At 39.7% G+C, this 19,074-nt stretch overlaps 2 protein-coding genes across 4 annotated transcripts in view; one reads left to right on the forward strand and one right to left on the reverse strand.

The window, feature by feature from the left end:
* Nucleotides 1-17,538, reverse strand: part of CAMSAP2 (calmodulin regulated spectrin associated protein family member 2) — an 89,041-nt gene extending 71,503 nt beyond the window's left edge. For 2 of the 3 annotated variants that reach the window (XM_074876718.1, XM_074876717.1), the window contains exons 1-2: nucleotides 16,823-17,537; nucleotides 4,862-5,121 (exon numbers count right to left, since the gene is read on the reverse strand). In XM_074876718.1, the coding sequence (XP_074732819.1) occupies nucleotides 4,862-5,121; nucleotides 16,823-16,961 (399 nt within the window). In that variant the 5' untranslated portion in view covers nucleotides 16,962-17,537. Of the gene's footprint in view, nucleotides 1-4,861; nucleotides 5,122-16,822 lie in introns of all 3 variants that reach the window. The other variant, XM_074876715.1, reaches the window with a different exon arrangement.
* A 533-nt stretch (nucleotides 17,539-18,071) lies between these two features.
* Nucleotides 18,072-19,074, forward strand: part of DDX59 (DEAD-box helicase 59) — a 29,568-nt gene continuing 28,565 nt past the window's right edge. Inside the window, exon 1 of the mRNA XM_074876722.1 lies at nucleotides 18,072-18,221. The gene's annotated coding sequence lies outside the window, so the exon portion shown is untranslated. The remainder of the gene's footprint in view (nucleotides 18,222-19,074) is intronic.

Here is a 19,074-nt window from a genome sequence, read left to right on the forward strand (position 1 = left end):
TTTGTCCTGCAAGAACAGAAATGTTTTTTTTTAAACATAACAATCAAATACAGAATCACAGAATCATCTAGGTTGGAAAAGACCTTGAAGATCATCCAGTCCAACCATCAACCCAACATTAACAGTTCCCAACTACACCATATCCCTTAGCGCTATGTCAACCCGACTCTTAAACACCTCCAAGGATGGGGACTCCACCACTGCCCTGGGCAGCCCATTCCAACACCTAACAACCCGTTCTGTAAAGAAATGCTTCCTAATATCCAGTCTAAACCTTCCCTGGCGCAACTTGAGGCCATTCCCTCTTGTCCTATCACTTGTTACTTGGTTGAAAAGACTCATCCCCATCTCTCTGCAACCTCCTTTCAGGTAGTTGTAGAGGGCGATGAGGTCTCCCCTCAGCCTCCTCTTCTGCAGACTAAACACCCCCAGTTCCCTCAGCCGCTCCTCGTACAACATGTGCTCCAGACCCTTCACCAGCTTCGTTGCCCTTCTCTGGACACACTCGAGTAATTCAATGTCCTTTTTGTAGTGAGGGGCCCAAAACTGAACAAGTAATCGAGGTGCTGCCTCACCAGTGCCGAGTACAGGTATGAGGAAAAAAATATGAAAAAAACCAAATTGCCTTCCTCTTGTGTACCTGACTTTTGAAGGTTTAAGGCAATTTGGCTCGTAAAATATGAAATTTAAGATAAATCAACATGGAAATATAAAAGTTAATCTTGACCTGAACAGTGATCTATGCATATTGTATCTGGAAGCATTAAAACACAATTACTGCATAATTATCAGAACCATGCTGAATTCTTCAGCTATTTCTGATTTCTATAGCCTGTCAAAATCTCACATATGATTTCCATATGGAAGTGCCTGCTTAAGATTTTTTTTTTAAATGCAATTGGAACTCGCCAGCTGAAATAAGTAGCTTTGGTCGTATTTTTGCAACTTTCACACACTTTTTAAGCATCAGGTAATTCTTTTTGTACTCCTCACCTGAAGTATAATTTTCAGGAGAAAAATACCCTGGTTTTGGTTCAACACTGTTTCAATTCCAAGCTCTAGGCTATTTCTGCACTGTGTCAAGTCTAATGTAGCAGAGCCAAGATCATATGAATTTCAACCTGGAGACTAATAATGTAGTATTTGGTTCTTTTGCTCCACCCTACCAAAAATAAAGGCAACAGGATGATCCCATTAAATAAGAAGATTTAACAAAAATAAACATAGAATTAAGTTTTAATAGTTTGCAATACATGGAGAACAGAAATAGAGGTACCACTGCATAGTTCTAGTGTTATTGCAATCTCTCAGGAACAGTTTCAATTACAAGTTTTTAAATCAGAACAAGCCTAAAGAATAACCTAGCTTTCAATGTTATCAGAAAAACAAATATAAGACACGTGAACAAGCCAAGCCTAAGGAAGAGTAAACCAAACCAGACTCCACATGGACTTCCCTATCCCTACACAGGGCAGGCTTTAACAGAAGCCTTTGCCTCTGTTACTGTTTATTTCACACATGCCTCTCTCTTAATCCCATTCAACTAGAGGAAACTAATATTTATACATATACATACACCTAAGTATGTGTATACAGATATATACACACACAAACACAAGAATTTGCAGCTTCTCAAGTCACATACTAATACAGCCAAGTCAGTCATGACTAACAAGGGAACTACCACCTAACCCAACCCCATGACATGAAGAAACACATCCATTTCCTAGACTTTTGTAAGACGTTAATATATAAGGTGCTTCCTAGAAAAAGGTTCGGTTATAGCTATCTAAGAAACAGAGAAGGCGAAAATTTGACATGCCTGCTTTATTAAGTAGTCATACATGAAGTAAATCAACAATTAATTGCCACAGCCATCACTGCTACAAACATACAGTATAAGAAATTCCCGGTCTGTTGACAGCAGCTACACACATAAAGCACAAGTAAAATCAAAACATTTCATACTCAAATCTCTTTCCATAGTTTCATTTTATAATGTAACTCACCCCTTTCCAGCTATAGAAACGCAGTACCTCTGAGCAAATAATAATAAATGTCCTCTAACAAACACTAACATCTTTCCCCTATTCATGGGGAAGACAGGCTATCAAAGAGGAAGACTACCATGCTATTTTCTATTAAGTTCCTCAAAATTACATTGAGCATTGGTTTAACACAATCTGATCTACTAGAGGAATGTATGAGCTAATTATATATGCAAACTTTCTGTTCTACATAATTGAAAAATAAAAATCATTCCATGGTCTAAAACAGGATATACATCTTTGTAAGACTTGTAGAAACTGTGACATATTGAACACTGGGAAGAGGTACTGGAAAACATCAAGGGGATAATTTTAAGACTCTGTCAATACTGCAACAGCCAGATTTGAAGTTCTCTGCCAACTTTCCTAATTGTATAATAAGGAAAAAGGTTCAGACTTCCCAATTAAAATTTAGCCTTGCTGCTAGGAACTTGCACAGGGACATGAGCATGGCATCATAAACTAAAACTCTTGGGCTCAGAGTATTAGTACCGAGACTACAGTTTCACAGCCATTTCTTTGGTAGCAACTGTTTCAGACATGGCTGCCCTTCTGCCCAAGCCAGTTGTGTTTCTGTTCCAGTGTTCCCTCTCACTGTCACACCCCAGCTGCTTGTGAACTAACTCAACAGCATCAGTATACTCATCTGCTGCTGGTACTGGAGTGGGGACAAGCGACCTGCGTAAAGAGGAATCTGGGGATGTCAACTGTTCTGACACTAACACTCAGATAACTACTTGCTGGACTACGCCTACACAATGCGGGGAAAAAAAAGACACAAACACCAACCCAAGCACAGGGGAAATACAAAATTGCTGTTGAAAAGCATTTTAAGCAACATTAGTTACTGAGTTAAAGATCAGCAAGCCAAACTAGAGAATACTGACTCTAGAAAGGGATCAAATGAAAAAAACACAAATGGGAAAACCACAGGCTCATAAATGCAAGTCAGTAATCTTATTTTCCTTCAAAGAGAAGAATGAAATTAAGTTCTGCAAAAACACAAACAGTTAGGAAGTTTGTTTCTTAACCTCTTAAATGCTTTGACTACCAAGATCATAAATGCTTACTCCTAAACCACACATGACTGTTGCAAGTGTCCTGCAAATTCTATACCACTTCAGTATGTCCTGTTTGCTATCTACAGCTTCATTTACTAAAATGCCACTTGTTCTTTGCTGAACTCTCCTTTTTAAAAAGGGTATCAAGATCAAAAAAAGAGACTGGCAACATTTCAAGTTATCTACATTCACTGATCACAGATTCATCATAAGGAAAAAGTGTCTTGACTAGTTCTATTACTGTTAATTTATGTTGAAATATTTGTATCTTCAGTTCTTAAGCATCCTATTGAAACAATTCTCAAATAAAAACTAACAACGAAGTGGATGCAAAGAAGATGCAAAGAGTCTTTGTATCACAGTAACTGACTACTGCCACTTCTAAAAAACATTTGCACAAACTAAGAGACCTAATACTTCTTGGTAATACTGTGTGGAATAAGTCATTAATTAGTAATTAGTAGCTTTGATGTCACACTGTAAAGCCTCTCAACTTATCACTTGATACCAGCTGATCAAATAAGAGACTCTCTAGCCATATTCTGCCAAATAATTGTTAGTCTTCTTACACGTTACTGAACACAAGTTGCTAATAAGTTGATGATAAAAGGCACACACCTCCAATTCTAGCAGCAGCTAGAAGTCACTGACCATAAAAGTATCAAAGGAGTCAAAGTAGAGCAGTCAGCCAACTCCAGAGGCTAGATTCAAACAAAAAAGGCCCTGGGAAAACTAGACTGTGAAGTCCAGATTCAGCTAATGGATGACAGAACATTTACAAAGTCTCTTCTCTATCAGACATTTTATTCCCTGGGTCCAAAGTATTCTAATCTAAAAACATCAGATTGTGTCACAAATACCTCCAAGTATAGTAGCAACAGCAGCTCCACTGATACCACAATAAAATTTGCTCATGATTTCAAGTTAGCAAGCCTAAGTTTTGTATTAGAATAGAAGTTGTCAGCTCAACCTCTGCAGGGTCATACTTTGTTTACTGAATTTATTTTCTGTATCAAACATTAAACAATAAGAAGGGTGAAAATAATTTTAAATAGTTCACTTCAAATATAGTTGAATCTTATTCTACCATCCTGTCATTTTATCAACACCATATGTAGCCATCCTTTTTACAGATAAGGTTTTTTTAAGACTCAGCTCCAAACAAGGAAGAAAATCCATGACTTAGGAGAATAGTAATAGAATCATTAATCTGTTGAACTAATGTTTTAATTAGCAGTTTTATGAAGCAAAGACATATTATTAGAAGTCTGCATGAAAGAATATACCATTGACTTAATATGTAAATGGTGACTATTGAATATTATTAGGTTGAATTATCTGTCATCAAAAGCTTGGTCTGTATTTTTTCAACTTTTAACCAAAGATTTCTATACGGAGGGAAAAAAAACTATTTTCAAACCACATTCCCAACACAGAAATATTCACTGACAGTCAGTGCTGTACAACTGAAAAGTGATCATACTGTCACTGCTATATTTAAAAATGTAACACTTGAACTAAGTGGAAAAATAGGTGCTTTCAAGCATTAGTACAGAGGAAATACACCTGCACTGACAGCTATGAGGAGACGGTAAAAACAAACCAAAACAATCATAAGCCTCCCAATAATGAATCACATTTAACTCTTGAGAACAATACCTCCACATAATGATGCATGCTAAAAAACAGATACATAGTTATTGGGAGTACACAGAATAGAAGAAATGTAACATACAAGCTTTAAACACTCACCATCTGAATTGGTTTTTTGTGAAGATCTCGTTCAGTCACCAACTTTTCTTGGTCAGTGACATAAAGGCCTTTTTGTGCCAGGGCTTGTATAACAGCATCATGACCTAGAAGTGGTTTTGCAGCATCGCTCTTGAGAATAAGGCTCCCAGCACGACAGTAGAGTTCTGCAGACAGCAGCAAGTTAACAACAGGTGGTTTAATGTGCTCCTGGTCATACTGGTCTGTGTAAAACGGTTCTCGGAGTTCTTCTGGAACATTTTCTACAAAGACCAAAAAAAAAAAAGCATTAGTATCAGAAAGGATAGATGTACTACTAGGCTTTTTTTGTATGTATGAACTCAAAACTACATTAAAGAAGGCATATGCAAGGGAAGGCAAGAGTCTTTACCAATCATCATGATATAAAACACTGGAGAAAAGTGCATACAAAGACAACATTTGAACTATAAATAGAAGCTTAAGAAAAATTCAAAAAGAGTTCTGCACCACAAAGGCCACACCAGAAGGCCAACCTGTGGTTTACAGCATCATTACATTAAAATTTCTTGGCTTCTCCAAATACATGCCCAAACTTTTTCATTTCCTTCGGCATAACATTATATAGGTCAAAGGCAGAACACCACCCATTTAAACACAAAATCCTGCCTCTATTACAATAAAATGGAAATGGAACATGGTATTTTATCACAGAATAATTCGAGACGAAAAAGGAAACTTCACCTCAGCAGCCTTCTATGTTTCATATAGGCAAGAGAAATTTGATTATTATACTGTTTCAAAGTTTCATCACAGAATGATGACAATCCAGCAGTTAAGCATAAATACGGATGTTATACTGGAATTAAAAGAATGAAAACAGAGGTCAAAAAATATATCAATTGCCTTCTGAAAAAATATTGAATTCATACTTGCCTATTTGTTTGCCAACTTTGCTTAAAATTGTGGCTTTACTCAGTTTTCAATGAGTTGACTTAGCACCCACAGAAAACAATGCAAGATTTGTCAAGTTTACGCTGAGATTTTAACCCCAAAATTAGCATTCCAAGACAATCTAACAGTTTTTCCAAATACTTTACACAACAAAATACAGGCAGACTATATTTAGAATTGTCTACCACAAAAGTTAATAGTTATAAATTAAATATGGTACTATATCAAATTAAATTAAATCACCAGTGAAGGGGAAAACAACTTGACATGGTTTCTGACTTCATATTTCTAGACGTACAGACTGCAAGATGCTTCGCTTTCCCTGTGTAAGAATTTCACTCTCCATTGTAAAATCAGCTAAGCCAACAGCACTTATGGGATAAAGAGTATGTGATTCTTTTCCTGAGCCCAAATGGGAAAGCCGAATTAATTGCAACAAGGAAAAAAAGTGGATAGGAAAAGAGTGATGGAACTCCAGGTTCCTATCCCCTTTGCCTTCAGCTGGATAAGTGGCTAAACAGACAAGGTTTGAAGCAGAGTGTGAAGTAAACAGCCCAATACGGGTGGAGCAGGGGAGAGAAAAAACAGAACATGCCATCACAAGATAATGACAGATTATCTTCTTCCTCATACATATTCTATTACAGTTCATGTGCTTCCATTACGGGCTTTGGAAGAAGAGCTAGCTGCTTTCTAGCTGTGAAAGGAGAAGATATGGATTATAGAATGGAAAAAGGAAAAGAAATATTAAGACATAATCTCTTACATGTCATAAGGATGGTAAAAAAGCCTAAGATACCACTTCTTACTTGCCAGTTCTGAATACCAAGGGGAAGAGAGGTATAGTTTAAGATTTGCTTAAACTAGGAGCCTAAACTTGGCTAGAAAGCTGACAGCTCTGCTTTAGAATACAGATCAAAATATACTGTCAGCAAAACTACTTTGTCCTTTAAAATACAAGCCCAACAACATTAATTTTTCACAATAATAAAACTACAAACAACAACAAAAAAAAATCTATCAGTGCCAGGCAATGATACTGCAATCTTCTCCTGCCACTTCCCAGCCTCACTTACTGTCTTGATAGGATCTACAGTCATCCAGTAGTATAAAAAGCACTTCTAATTAAGAAACTCTATTAGCTGCTAGGTATGTGCTTCCCTAGGTATAACTGCCATCTCCCTCAATTCTCCCTGTCCTTCTTTCTTTTCCCTGTTTGTCCATACACTGTCTATTTAAATATTAAGCTCATTATTTCTCAAGTCCCTCATGATCCACCTCTACCCTGGTATCAGGAGCTCAATCCTCATCGTGATTTTATCCTCTGTAATTCCAAATGCCAACTTTTAAAGCATCTTCATGCCATCTCCTCAAGGTAGTGCACATTAAGAAACGTTTTTTTGCAAATGTCTCACAACGCACAGGCAGCAAATTTTGCCTTTTTAAAAAAACACACACCGCATTTTTGAATCACATGGGAAGTTAGATAGGATGGGGGGCAACAAGGAGGAAGAGATAAATCCATTTGTAATTTCTTAGAAAACCTAAAAAAGCCTCATGCCCATATCAAAAAATACCTGGAGGCAGGGGCAGTTAGCTACACACAAATTGAAGGTACATATTCAGTATTTTAGATTCACTGAAGACGATGACAGATTTCAAGCCTGAAAATTTGAGCCAGAAGACAAATGCAAAGACAGGAAATAATAAACCCATCATCCGTTAATGAGCAATTTCTGATCTTCTGTATCACCAAAACAGACCCCAAAGTGACAAGATAATGCAAAAAATGCATTTATCATGAAAGGATGATGTCCACTACTGGGGTTTAGTAACAAAAAATTCAATACACAAAAAAAAAAAAAAAAAAAAAAAAAAAAAATCAAGATTATGACTATCAAAGGCAAATAGAATTATTTATAAAGGATATTTCTGCTTCTGAAAAGTACAGCAAAAGACAAAATGAGATGTATGCCATTTCTTTTACTTCACTGGTGTTCACAAAAATAAGTCTGGAATAGAAACTTATTGGTGTTCATAAAAATAAAACCAGAAAAGAAATTTATTAGCATAATAGAATACAGAAACTAGGGGCTAGGAAGAGAAACTATGACTACAGACATAGTCTGAATTTATCAAAACAAAACATGTGAAAGCATACAGATAACGAATCCCTGCTACAACAAAATCAGAAGTGTTCATAAAAATTCCTGTCAGAGTTCCCTTCACACAGACAGAAACACATGCACTTTTCCCCATTTGTAACATGTATCAAACTGATATCAGAATAGAACTTGATAGAAGATTTCAAACAGTGTTCTCATTTTTGCTATAGCTTAAAAAAAAAAAAAAAAGAAGTAAGCACAGCAGCTAGACATAGAGGAAACATCCTGTTAGTGATCTCAGAGTAACAGCCCTTCCAGAATCGGCATGCATTGCCCCTGCATTCCTGTGGAAGGGACTGCGAGGCTACATCCAGTTCTCAGCAGATGACCAGAACAACCAACAGGGTCAAAAGCCTTTATTGACAATTCTGGCAGGACTGGAAATTGTTGAACAGCTCTGTTAGGCAGAGAAGAAACAACACTATTTCCAAGTATGTGTGTTTTACCAGTCCCTTTCCTTTGCCCATCTTACAAAGACTTCCAAAATTCAACTCTGAAATAAATGAAACGTTTTAAAATAAATACCTTGTTGCACATACTGCCATAAAGTACCATTTGACCTTGAAATTTGTGGCAAAGTACAGCCATTGTGTTAGAGAGATACATTGGGGACACTGAGTTCAGGGAGCTAAGCACATGAAATCTGGCTGAGACCAAGGGAACTGGGTCTGTTTCTGCTGGAGAGGATGTGAATCGAACTGCACTCTTCCAGCATCCAACGGGCAGGTTTCAGAAACACAGACTTGGACTGTGCAGTGGAGTGACAAAAAAATAGTGGTCACGAGCTGCCGCAAGGGAAATTTCAACTGGATAGAAGTAAAAAAATTCTTCACAGCAAGAGCAGCAGAGCACAAGTTGCCTGTGGACCTGGCTGCGAAACCACCATCCACAGGGACTTTCAAAACTTGAGTGGGCAAGGCTCTGAGAAACCCTTTCTAACTTTGAAGTTGGCTCTTCTTGGAGTAGGAGGTTAAACTAGATGATCTCCAGAAACTGCTTTCACCCTATTTTTTTCCTAAAATTGTCAACAAGGTCACAGGTTTCAATTTTGGAAACCTTTTCTTGGTATGGGTTAAAAAAAAGTGACATTTTGAATTTTGTAAATATTGAACGTGAAGAGAATAAATGAAGCTAATATACAAGTTCAACACACAGGGAAAACAACAGAAAGGAAATACTGCATTAGCCCAAAACAATAACATAATTTTAATAATGAGGCTACCTTTAAAACAGTATTCAACTTATCTTCAGGTATTTTTTCCAGAAACTATAATGGACTCAGAAGTCCTGTAGATGCTCTCTAGAGCAGGAAAAAAAAAAATAAATTAAAGGACTTATTTCAGGCTTTAAAGGAAACATGGGATGATTATTTCTCCCCACCGTAAAATAGAATTGTAACTTAACTTTCCATTTAAACAGCCCATTTTAAAGGGAAGGAATCATCTAAAAATATTTTGTAGCTACCACCCCTGAATTTACCTTTAAAAGCTGTTTTATAAACAAAACTCTCTCCTCAGGTAAGTGTGAATTACTCCTTGGAAGACAGTATGAATTCCTCCTTTGAAAAAAATTACTTGTATTAATGTGAAAAGTCTACACTTTCTTTAAAAACAAATGGTTTCTTTGTAAAATTTCCAGACTTTGACACAGATGAATACAATCCTTTGAGTTACATGACAATGTAGTTTTTCAAGTTTATAGGAGTGAACAATTCCAGATTTATGAGTGTTTGCATTAAGGAAGTCTAAAAGCTTAGAAGTCTTTGTCAACAAGGTCTCTTTTATTCCTGAGGATAACACCAACAAGTTAAAATATTTCACCAATGCTTTCTAATTAAAATATACATCATTCTTGTGAGCCACAAAGCCACATAAAGCCTCAGCCTAGAAAACTTCCATCTCTACAGGTTACTGATGTCAATCAACAAAGACATTAAGGAAAAAAAAACTATCTGTAGAAGACTCTGAGATTTAATACAGAATTATTTAATGAAAATTCTGACTAATACCTTTAACCACTTCCTAGCACAAACTACTAAATGAATTTATGTCAAATTTTAATGGACTGAATTACTTGACAGCTTTCTGCAGCGCAGCACAGGTATGCTTTTGCCATAAGTTAACAGTGTTATGTTACTTCATTCAGACTCCACTGGTCAACAAGGATTCTGGTGCCACATTTGCCATTTGGGCACAAGAGAGCAGAGTTTGCATGGAAGTCAAGACTCCAAGGACTGAGAGCAGGTCAGAGAAGTGTAATTTATATTATTTTGCTTTTGATGAATTTTTTAATTGCCTCAGTAGAAGAGGAATACATTTCAACTTGCTGTTTTATTTTGGAGACAACTTCAAGGGCTCTGAGGACTCCAGTTCTAAGATTTACAACACATCAGTAATCCATGGATCAAACTGATACTACTGAAAAAATAAAAATCATTAAACAAAACTTTTAATCAGAAAGTGGAAAACTAAATGAGACAGTTGATATTAAGAAAGAATTTTTACTTTTTGGTTTGTTGTCTCAGTCTGCCACTTATATTTTCTTGGCTAGCAGGCAGTAGGTGTACTTCTGCCTAGAGGCAAGTATCTAAAAGGTCAACCTCTGTAAATTTACAGCAGACTAAATTTCAGCATCACAATTCTTAACTCTGTCTACCTAACTAAACTGAACGCAAGAGATTCTTGGATTTATGATCACAGAAGTACTATGAATAAACAGAACCTACCCTCCTGCCTCTAGATGCCACAAAAATAACTACTATCCACTGCTTGAACAGCAGTTCCACACTTAAGGGATTTCTTATTAAAAAAAAAAAAAACAAACACCACACAAATAATCCCAAAACATCCAAGGAAAAACATGCACAGGCTCTACCTTCATAGCCCACACAGACTTTGAACCCTGAGAATCACATAAGAAATGCTCTACTGGGTCACACTAAATGTCTATCCTGTCCAATACTGTTTTCAGTAGCACAACAGGAAGCGCTACTCACAAAGCACACAGAATTTGTCTGGTAGAGGCATTTCCTATTAAAATGGGGAAGTTTAACACCTACTTTACTAAAACCTGCATATTGATTCAGGTTTTGATAAACAAAATAATGATTTCAAATTAACCCTGGCAATAAATGGATCAATTCTTATTAGCATAAATGCCTTCAGAGCTTATTTTTAGGAAAGGTAAGACATGAGAAATATGAAGATAATAGTATAGTTATAATCCCATCTCACTCAGCTAGCACCCTGGCTGTTACAGTCAAGATATGATTTAAATAGCCCATGGAATAGGGCAAAAGATGTTTTGGAAATTTAGAGAATAACGCTTATTTCCTGAACTACTGTAAGACTTTATTAAACCAAAGAAAACTTTTTGCCAGCCATAACTAGACAGAGATGAGCTGACACATCTGCTTTGGTGTCTGGCTTACAGGTTCTCTTAGTTTAAGACTGCTTCTAATTGAAAAAAAGAATACACACATGAACTATAGAACTCTTATGTTAGGCAAAAAGCTTTCAAACAGTGTATTTCAACTCCATAGCAAAAAGGTTTATTACTGCAACCTGATCTAGTAATAATGTATTGTCCAAGGGAGGGGGGAAGTGGGGGGGAAGAAGAACTCAATCTAATTTTTTTGCAAATTCTTGAAGGTTTTTCACCTCCTGTCTCATTTTCCAGAATGATCAGCAAAAACATTCATTCAAAGCCCTGAGTCTGCCAAAGCACGTAGTTAAAATTATTACTTTCAGAAGTGGAATTGTATCCAGTTGTGTTCATTAAAATCCACCAGCTAGCTGTAGAAATGAAATTACATAACATCTCATATCAGAAAGGTGACAAGTTGTTGATTAACTGCATATAAATACTCTTAAAGTCACATCTATTGCATTCTGCAGACAGGCACTTCAGCTGTAAAGACAAACAGGCTCAGAATAGGCTCAACGACATGAAGCCATCGAAAGAACAGATTATAAACTACCTCACCTGAGGTCTATCATGTAGTAAGAATCCTGACAACTGTTAACTTACTAATTCACCTTCTGGTACTTTTGTACATGCAGTCTACAACGTCAGATGACTCTGCCAAATAATCCAGAAGGTCATACAATTCTTTTTATTTTTAAAAAGTGATCTACAGTCAAACCATGTTTTAAATGCATTCTACAGAAAGGAGCGATATGATCAACTTCTAAGTAGACTATCTCAGTAGATGATTAGTCCAACTGATCTCAGTAGGATTGACCAAAGTATCCATTTGTCAGCAGCTATTTTAGAGAGGTGATGGAAGGGAATCTATTAAAAAAAAAAATTTCCTCACATGAATCTCAAACATTTGCTTTTATACTCCAACCTCTTGCGCAAGTTTTTACTAACTGCCATAGTGAGTAAAAGTAAAGAAGTTAGGTCTGCTAGGAAAAAATTAAAAGGTATTCTGGCCTGCAACACCCAACATAACAGATGAGAGTATTTAGTTAAAACTTGTTTCTGTCAGATACACAATGTTCATTTCCTCCCTTCATGGCTCTACTGGCAACATTTGCAAACAGCAGTAAGTAGTTGCATATGAATTCTGAAAATATTAATCATCAGGAGAAAGCTATTTTTAAGTTTCTTGGGTAACATTTAGTTGCAGATGATGCAACTTGAAATCTATTGCTTCAGACACCTATAAAGGATAAATTTATTGTGAAAACGTGGATGAAGTATTTTCTTTTTATTGCAGAAAACACAACAATGTTTAGGACAAGCACTCAGACTTGTGCAGCTTTTATTTAGTTTTTAGTTTATTCCTGTCAAAAAAGCCTCATGCTAAACCAATGACATTTACTACTGTAGCAGGATGATGTGGATAGTAGAACAGCAACAGATTGTTGCAAAATTGTTCCCATAATTTTGTGAGCATCATACATGTCAGAGATAGTCTTAACTTAGTAACTAAAAATTGGATGCAAAGCTGTCTGAAAAACAACCTTCCAAGAGCACTCAGAGGTCCCCTATCAAATGGGAAGAACATGTACTTCAAGGTTCAAGAATTAATATCTTCATCTATACTAGCTGAGGTTCTAGAGAACCAATTACAAGCTACAAAGGGACTGAAAGCATTTTGGAGGGCAAAATTATAATTCAAGATGATTTTGATAAGTGGAAGAAGTGGTTTGAAAATAGGATGCAGTTATGTAAGTATAGCTGCAAAGCAGGAACCTACAACTGTACAATTACAAGATGGGAACAACTGAGTAGGCAGCAGTTCTGCAGAGAAAGATACAGAGCTACAGTGAATCACAGACTGAATGAGTCAACAACTCTAGGCTGATGCAAAAATGACAAACATCATATTTGAGTGAATAAATGAGAGTATTATAGGTTGGAAAGATGAAGTAATTTTTCAAATCTACCCTGTACTGGCAAGCATTTAGCTAGACCATTAGATGTAGATTTAAGTACAAAAGTCATGCAAAACCAACCACAGAAAAAATACAGGAAAAAACCCCCAAAAAACAAAACACATAATCTAAAAAAGCTTGACTTACAAAAATGAAGTTGAAAGAAGTCTGTTTTGTCTAGACAGCAGAACAGAGAGAAGACACTGTTTTTATTATGTGGAAGGTATTATAAAGAGTTAAGTCACCCACCATTCCCACATCCACCAGGAATAGGACAAGTAATGGGTTTACAGTGCAAAAGACATCAAGATGTCTGGCTGTTCTAACATCTAGAGATAAACAGAGATTCAAATTGACTAGCAGACATACCGTGGAATCTCTGTAATTACAGATTTTCAAAAAACAGGCTAAACAAACATCTGTCAGGAGCTATGTATATTTAGCTCAGCCTGTCTTTACGATGGTGGATGGATAACAAATTTTCCAGCCACATTTTCTATGACTATATCAGAGTAAGAAGACAAAGACTTCACACTCCAAAATAATTAAATCCAGTTCTTTTGTTTTAGAAAGAAAAAGGACACGGAGCAGCACAAGACCTTTTTAAAATTATTCCTATGAAGCTGGTCCCATTATACTTTTAAGTCAAAGCATGTAATATCAATACAGTTCAATCACCTCTTTGGAAAGCAGTTTTTCTATACTGAAATGGTTAACTCCCAGCATTTGGACTTCATGCTGAAAGTTTGTGTTTGCAGATTTAATTTCTAAGGTCAAACATTGTCACTTTCATACTTGACAGTTTTTGTTAATTTTCCCCTTTCAATTACTGTGCATTGTGTCACTTAAATCATTTGGTTACTGCAAAACATTGAACCTGACCTGTCCTAACACTGATGTATTTTCTTGAAGCAAAACATCAAGGCACAGAATCCTATGCTCACTCTCTCAATACTTAAGTATGAATGCTGTCTTCAGTGAGTATTTCTTGAAATATTCTTCCTACAAGATGCCTTCAACATGACTGTTAGTATACTCTTATTCTCTAAGACACCTTACTAATAAGACAACTTACTTTGACTTGCCTGTGTTGTGGGCCAGACTCTATTCCTGCAGCTTAACTGAGGACAACAGCAATATACAATCGGTCTCTCAGTTTCTGAGAGATATATATCACAGATATATATCATCAAACACCAAAAGTCTCTACTAAATGTTAAAGAACAGTACCCATTTAAAGTCTTTTTTCAAGAGAGAATTCTCTTCACAAAACCTAACCAAGCTGTATCCACAATTTTGATTGTATTAAAATATACTTTTAAGAATGTGAAATATGGCCACTGAAGGATGTGCCCATCTGATATATAAAGATTTAGATTTCTTCAATGGATACATGATTGCAACAAATTACAATTTTCATTAATCAAAATGAACAGCATTAATTTTTTTTAGAAAGAGTGGGAAAAAACTCCTTCACTTCCCCTACCTACGAAATTCCAACATTTCAGGGATCAAAAAAGAAATAAAATGTGGCACCCATAAACACAATAATTATCCTTTATATTTCCTTTGTACAAATATATATAGTAATAGGTAGAAGACATGACTGAGATTATGATCCACTCTAAAGAACTAAAATAATTTAGCAAACTCAAACTTCCTTCCTTCTTCAAAAAGGTGAAGGTCAGTTCTTCTGTTTCACTCCAAGTATAAAGGAAGTGTTTGTACTGCAGACGTCCAAGTCCTATACACTGTTTTTCCCTGTTTCAGCCACAAATTCTTCTTTGAGGCTACTAGTGATATTAAGCTAGTGGAAGAACTATGAGATCAGAAACACTACAGTTGTATATGTTTGCCTCTCTTCCCACTATTACATTATGACAGTATTTAGAGGACAGATGGAATTATTATCTCCTCTAATCATATTCCATTTCTGCATCTCAGAACCACAGCAATGAAGAGAAAGAGCACAGGAATTAGTTTTGGATCACACTTACTATAGAAAGTAGCAGAAAAGTACCCTGCAAGTTGCTTTACACATCCAATAGAAACTCAACCAATATAAACCAAGACATTTCAACCACAGGCTAAGAATTTGTTGAATTCCAGTAGAAAAAGGTTTTCAGGTTAGAATGCTGGGTTATATAATTGCACAAGCACTGTACCCCCAGAATCCCATGAGTAGAACCTACAGAACCAAGCTACCTAAAAAGACAACGATCTCTGAAACTGTTCAATCAAGTACTTCCAAGAATTTTCACTACTATTTTACCTCTCATGTCTGCACAGCTAATAAAGACATATATGTGTTATATACTTGTCCAGATTTCACAAAAGTAAGCAAAGTTAATTGACAAATCTTTATATAGAAACAGTATTTTCATCTTTTTTTTTCTAAAGCCATGAACATGCACTTTATTTCAGCAGCTACTGAATTTACTGAAATTTAACTAGGTTCAACCACTTTAAAAGTAGCTTTTTGGAAGCACCACATCAAATATCATCAGTTCCCAGGGACATCATAAAGGTAAACCTTTAATCCTATTCAAATACATAACAATGCTCTAGCCCTAAATGCAAAAGGTGCAAAATTCCAGGAGGAACCTTTTCCTGTTATTCTACAAAGAACAGAGGTAAAAATATTGACTACTAATATCTAACTCACCTTTCAGAGAAAAACCCTATTTTTAATCCACAGAAAATTAAGGGGTTAATATACTACAGCTATATTTAAAAAAACCACCCAGCTTGGTAAATTTTCAAAATGCTTCCCTCAGAAGACCTCTGTAAGTCTGGTATTCCTCAAGGCCCAACAATACTTCAGGAATAGAATAATAGGTCTGGTATTCCTCAAGGCCCAGGTTTTCAAAGACAGAGCAGTGATGCCTTTTGGAGGCTTTACAATCAATTCCATTTACGCTTACAGACAAGGAGAGCCTTCTGTATGGTGCAGGCCAAAACCTGGCATTAAACACACTTTTTCCTGAAACCCTTCTTAATGCTTAACCTCTCAAAATGGCTAAAGGCTACTGTCACACATGTCAAAACTAACAGCGCACATCCACTTCCATTGCTAGGCCCCCGCTCTTAAACAATATTAGGAAAATTTTCAAGACAACAGACTAACATAGATTGCTGGTGGTTTTTCGAATTCTAGAAGTGTGACCCAGGGAATAAATAAAACACCATTTACAGAGTTCGATTCCTCAAATAAAATTGTATTAACTCCAACACACAATAAGCACTCGCTAACGGAAACGGTGGCGTTACTCCAAAAAGAGTACAGGTAATTAAAGAAAAATAAAAGAAAACCAGAAAAGCCCTCAAGGTGTAAAGGAACCTAAATATGAGGGCACAGACCGTTTCCTCCGCACCTCCTACCCCCCTTCCCAGCTCCCCGGGAAGGGCTCGCACGTCGGCAGGAGCGAAGCGACCCAGCAGGAACCAGCCTCAAAGAAAGGGAAGGAGAAGACGCCACCTACCTGTCCCAAAGGCTTTGGCCACCAGCCAGGCGAGATTACAGGCGATTTTCGCTCGGGAGAAATCATAATGGTCAAAAGGTTTGATGGCAGGAACAATGAAAGTCTTCCTCATCTCCTTGGCGTCTGCGGCATCCCCCATCTTCTCACAGGACCCCTGGCAATTCGGAACTTACATGGCTCGTCCTCCTTCTTCTCCCGCGGCCGGGAGAGACGTCTGTAAATACGCCAGCGGCAGCTGAGGGCAGCGCCGAACCCAGCTGTCCGTAATGGGCTAACGCCGCCTCCCGCCTTCCCCTGCACAGGAATGTGGCAGAGCCCGAGTGTCCTCTTCTTCCTCCTCCTCGCTCTTTGTCTCAATTCACTCACGCCGCCGCCCCCCACCCTCTGAAAAACGGCCCCCGGCGGCCCCGGCCCCCCCTTCCCCGGGGAGATCCTCCGGCCAGGGCTGGGCGCCCCAGGCCGCCCCAGCCGCCAGCCCCCCAGCCCGGGGCGGGAGCCGCCGGCAAGGCCCCCGCAGCCGCAGCGGGCCGGGACGCGGCCCTTTCCGGCCCCGGCGGCGGCGCCGAGATGTCAAAACGCCGGGGAGCAGCCCCAAAACGCTGCACAGCCCGCCACGCCGCCCCGCCCCGCCCCGGCGGCGGCCCGCAGCGCGCCGGGAGCAGCGCCAGCTACCCCGCCGCTGCCCCGCGCCCCGGCGCTGCCCCCGCCGCCGCTCCGCGAGGCGCCGCGCTCCCAGCTCCCTCAGCAGCCGCCGCTGCGGTTTTCCACCCGCGGCTGCCGCACTGGATGGGCGAAACGCGGCTGCGCATGCGCCAGCGCCGCCACCGCCTCCCCGCTCGGGCGGGGCGGGGAGCGCCAGAGGGAGCGCGAGAAGGAGCGCGAGAGGGCGGGGCGGGGCCAGCTGCCCTCCGCCGCCGGGCGGTCACGTGGCCGCGCTCGCCGCACGGGGGGATTCTTGGCGCCGGGCCGGGCGCTCGCCTCAGGCGGGGCCGGTCTCGCCTCGCCTCGCCTCGGGTGGCGGGGCCGCGGGAGTTCGGGCATGCTCAGCCCAGCCTTAATCCCGCGGTAGCGGAGTTACCCGCTGGCGAGGGGGTGCCTGGCGGGGCTTGGCTGTGGGGAGGAGGGCGGCGTCCCTCGGCCGCGGCGCCGGACGCGCTGCCGGCGTTGCCGCTTTCCGCAGCGGGGCCCGCCGGGCCTTCCCGTGCGCAGCCGCTGGCCTCCTGCCGCCTCTTCTGGGAAGGCGGGGTTCGGCCCCGGCGCCGGGGCGCAGCGTGCCCCGTGGGTGTGCGAGGGGGCTGAGGAGCCGGCGGCCGCCTCGCTGCGGGATAGCCCGCTGGGCCGGGGCCACGCAGACGGGCAGGGAGGGCCGCCGAGGAGGCGGGCTTCTCGTCCCGCTCGTGTGAGTTTGTCCCTCCTATTTTTAATTGCGTCTATATATAACTCCTCGAATATTCGGGTAGAAAAATGACAGAGCCTTAAAATGGTTCAGGGCCTGTTCCCGTAATAACTGTAATAACAGGCAGTAGTAACAATTTGCCCTGGAGACCATCTGCTGTCTAGCTCACAAGCACCTGGGCTGTTTTTGGAAACGTACGAAATCACTTTAGCAGTGGTCTGTGTGGAAAGAAGTGTTAGTCACAGGAGGAACGAGCAGCTGGGTGACGAATGATCTGCCCTCACTCCGAACGGGGTGAGGTAGTTTTGAAGTGCGGGCCTGAGGGTGTGGCCATGTCGGTGCCCGAGCCGTGGTGCGGGCCAGCCGGTGCTGGCGGGAAGGCCCTGCCTGTCTTCTGCAGGCACACTGTGTCACTGGGGGACCAGCAGCGCCAGCGGGTAGTGAATTTGTGCTTTTTGGCAACAAAATAGTTACTAGGTTGGTGGAACGTAGAAGTGTGCCCTCCTTTCCCACCAGCCTGGGTGCTGTAGCATCTGTGTGGTGAGCCAGTTCAAGAAGCTGTTCTGGCCAAAAAATAATAGTTTATTTTTATAGTTATTTTTTATCTGGCTGAGCTTTTTTGGGTCGCTAAAGGATCACTCCTGACTTACAGTAATTATTAGCGAACCTGCCTTTTTTTTTTTTTTTCTTCCCCCTTTTGTGGTAATTCAGTGTCTTCCCAAACTTGCAGTGGAGAATGGCATTCTGAGGTAGGTTGATTTTTGAAGGGTTTTTGGCCCCACTGGCTGGAAAAGAATACTTAGAAAAAATCTTAGCATGGCACTGTAAGGTTTCAATAATATTTTATACAGTGTTA

This window comes from Strix uralensis, chromosome 8, assembly GCF_047716275.1.
Source record: "Strix uralensis isolate ZFMK-TIS-50842 chromosome 8, bStrUra1, whole genome shotgun sequence".
Lineage (NCBI taxonomy): Eukaryota > Metazoa > Chordata > Aves > Strigiformes > Strigidae > Strix > Strix uralensis.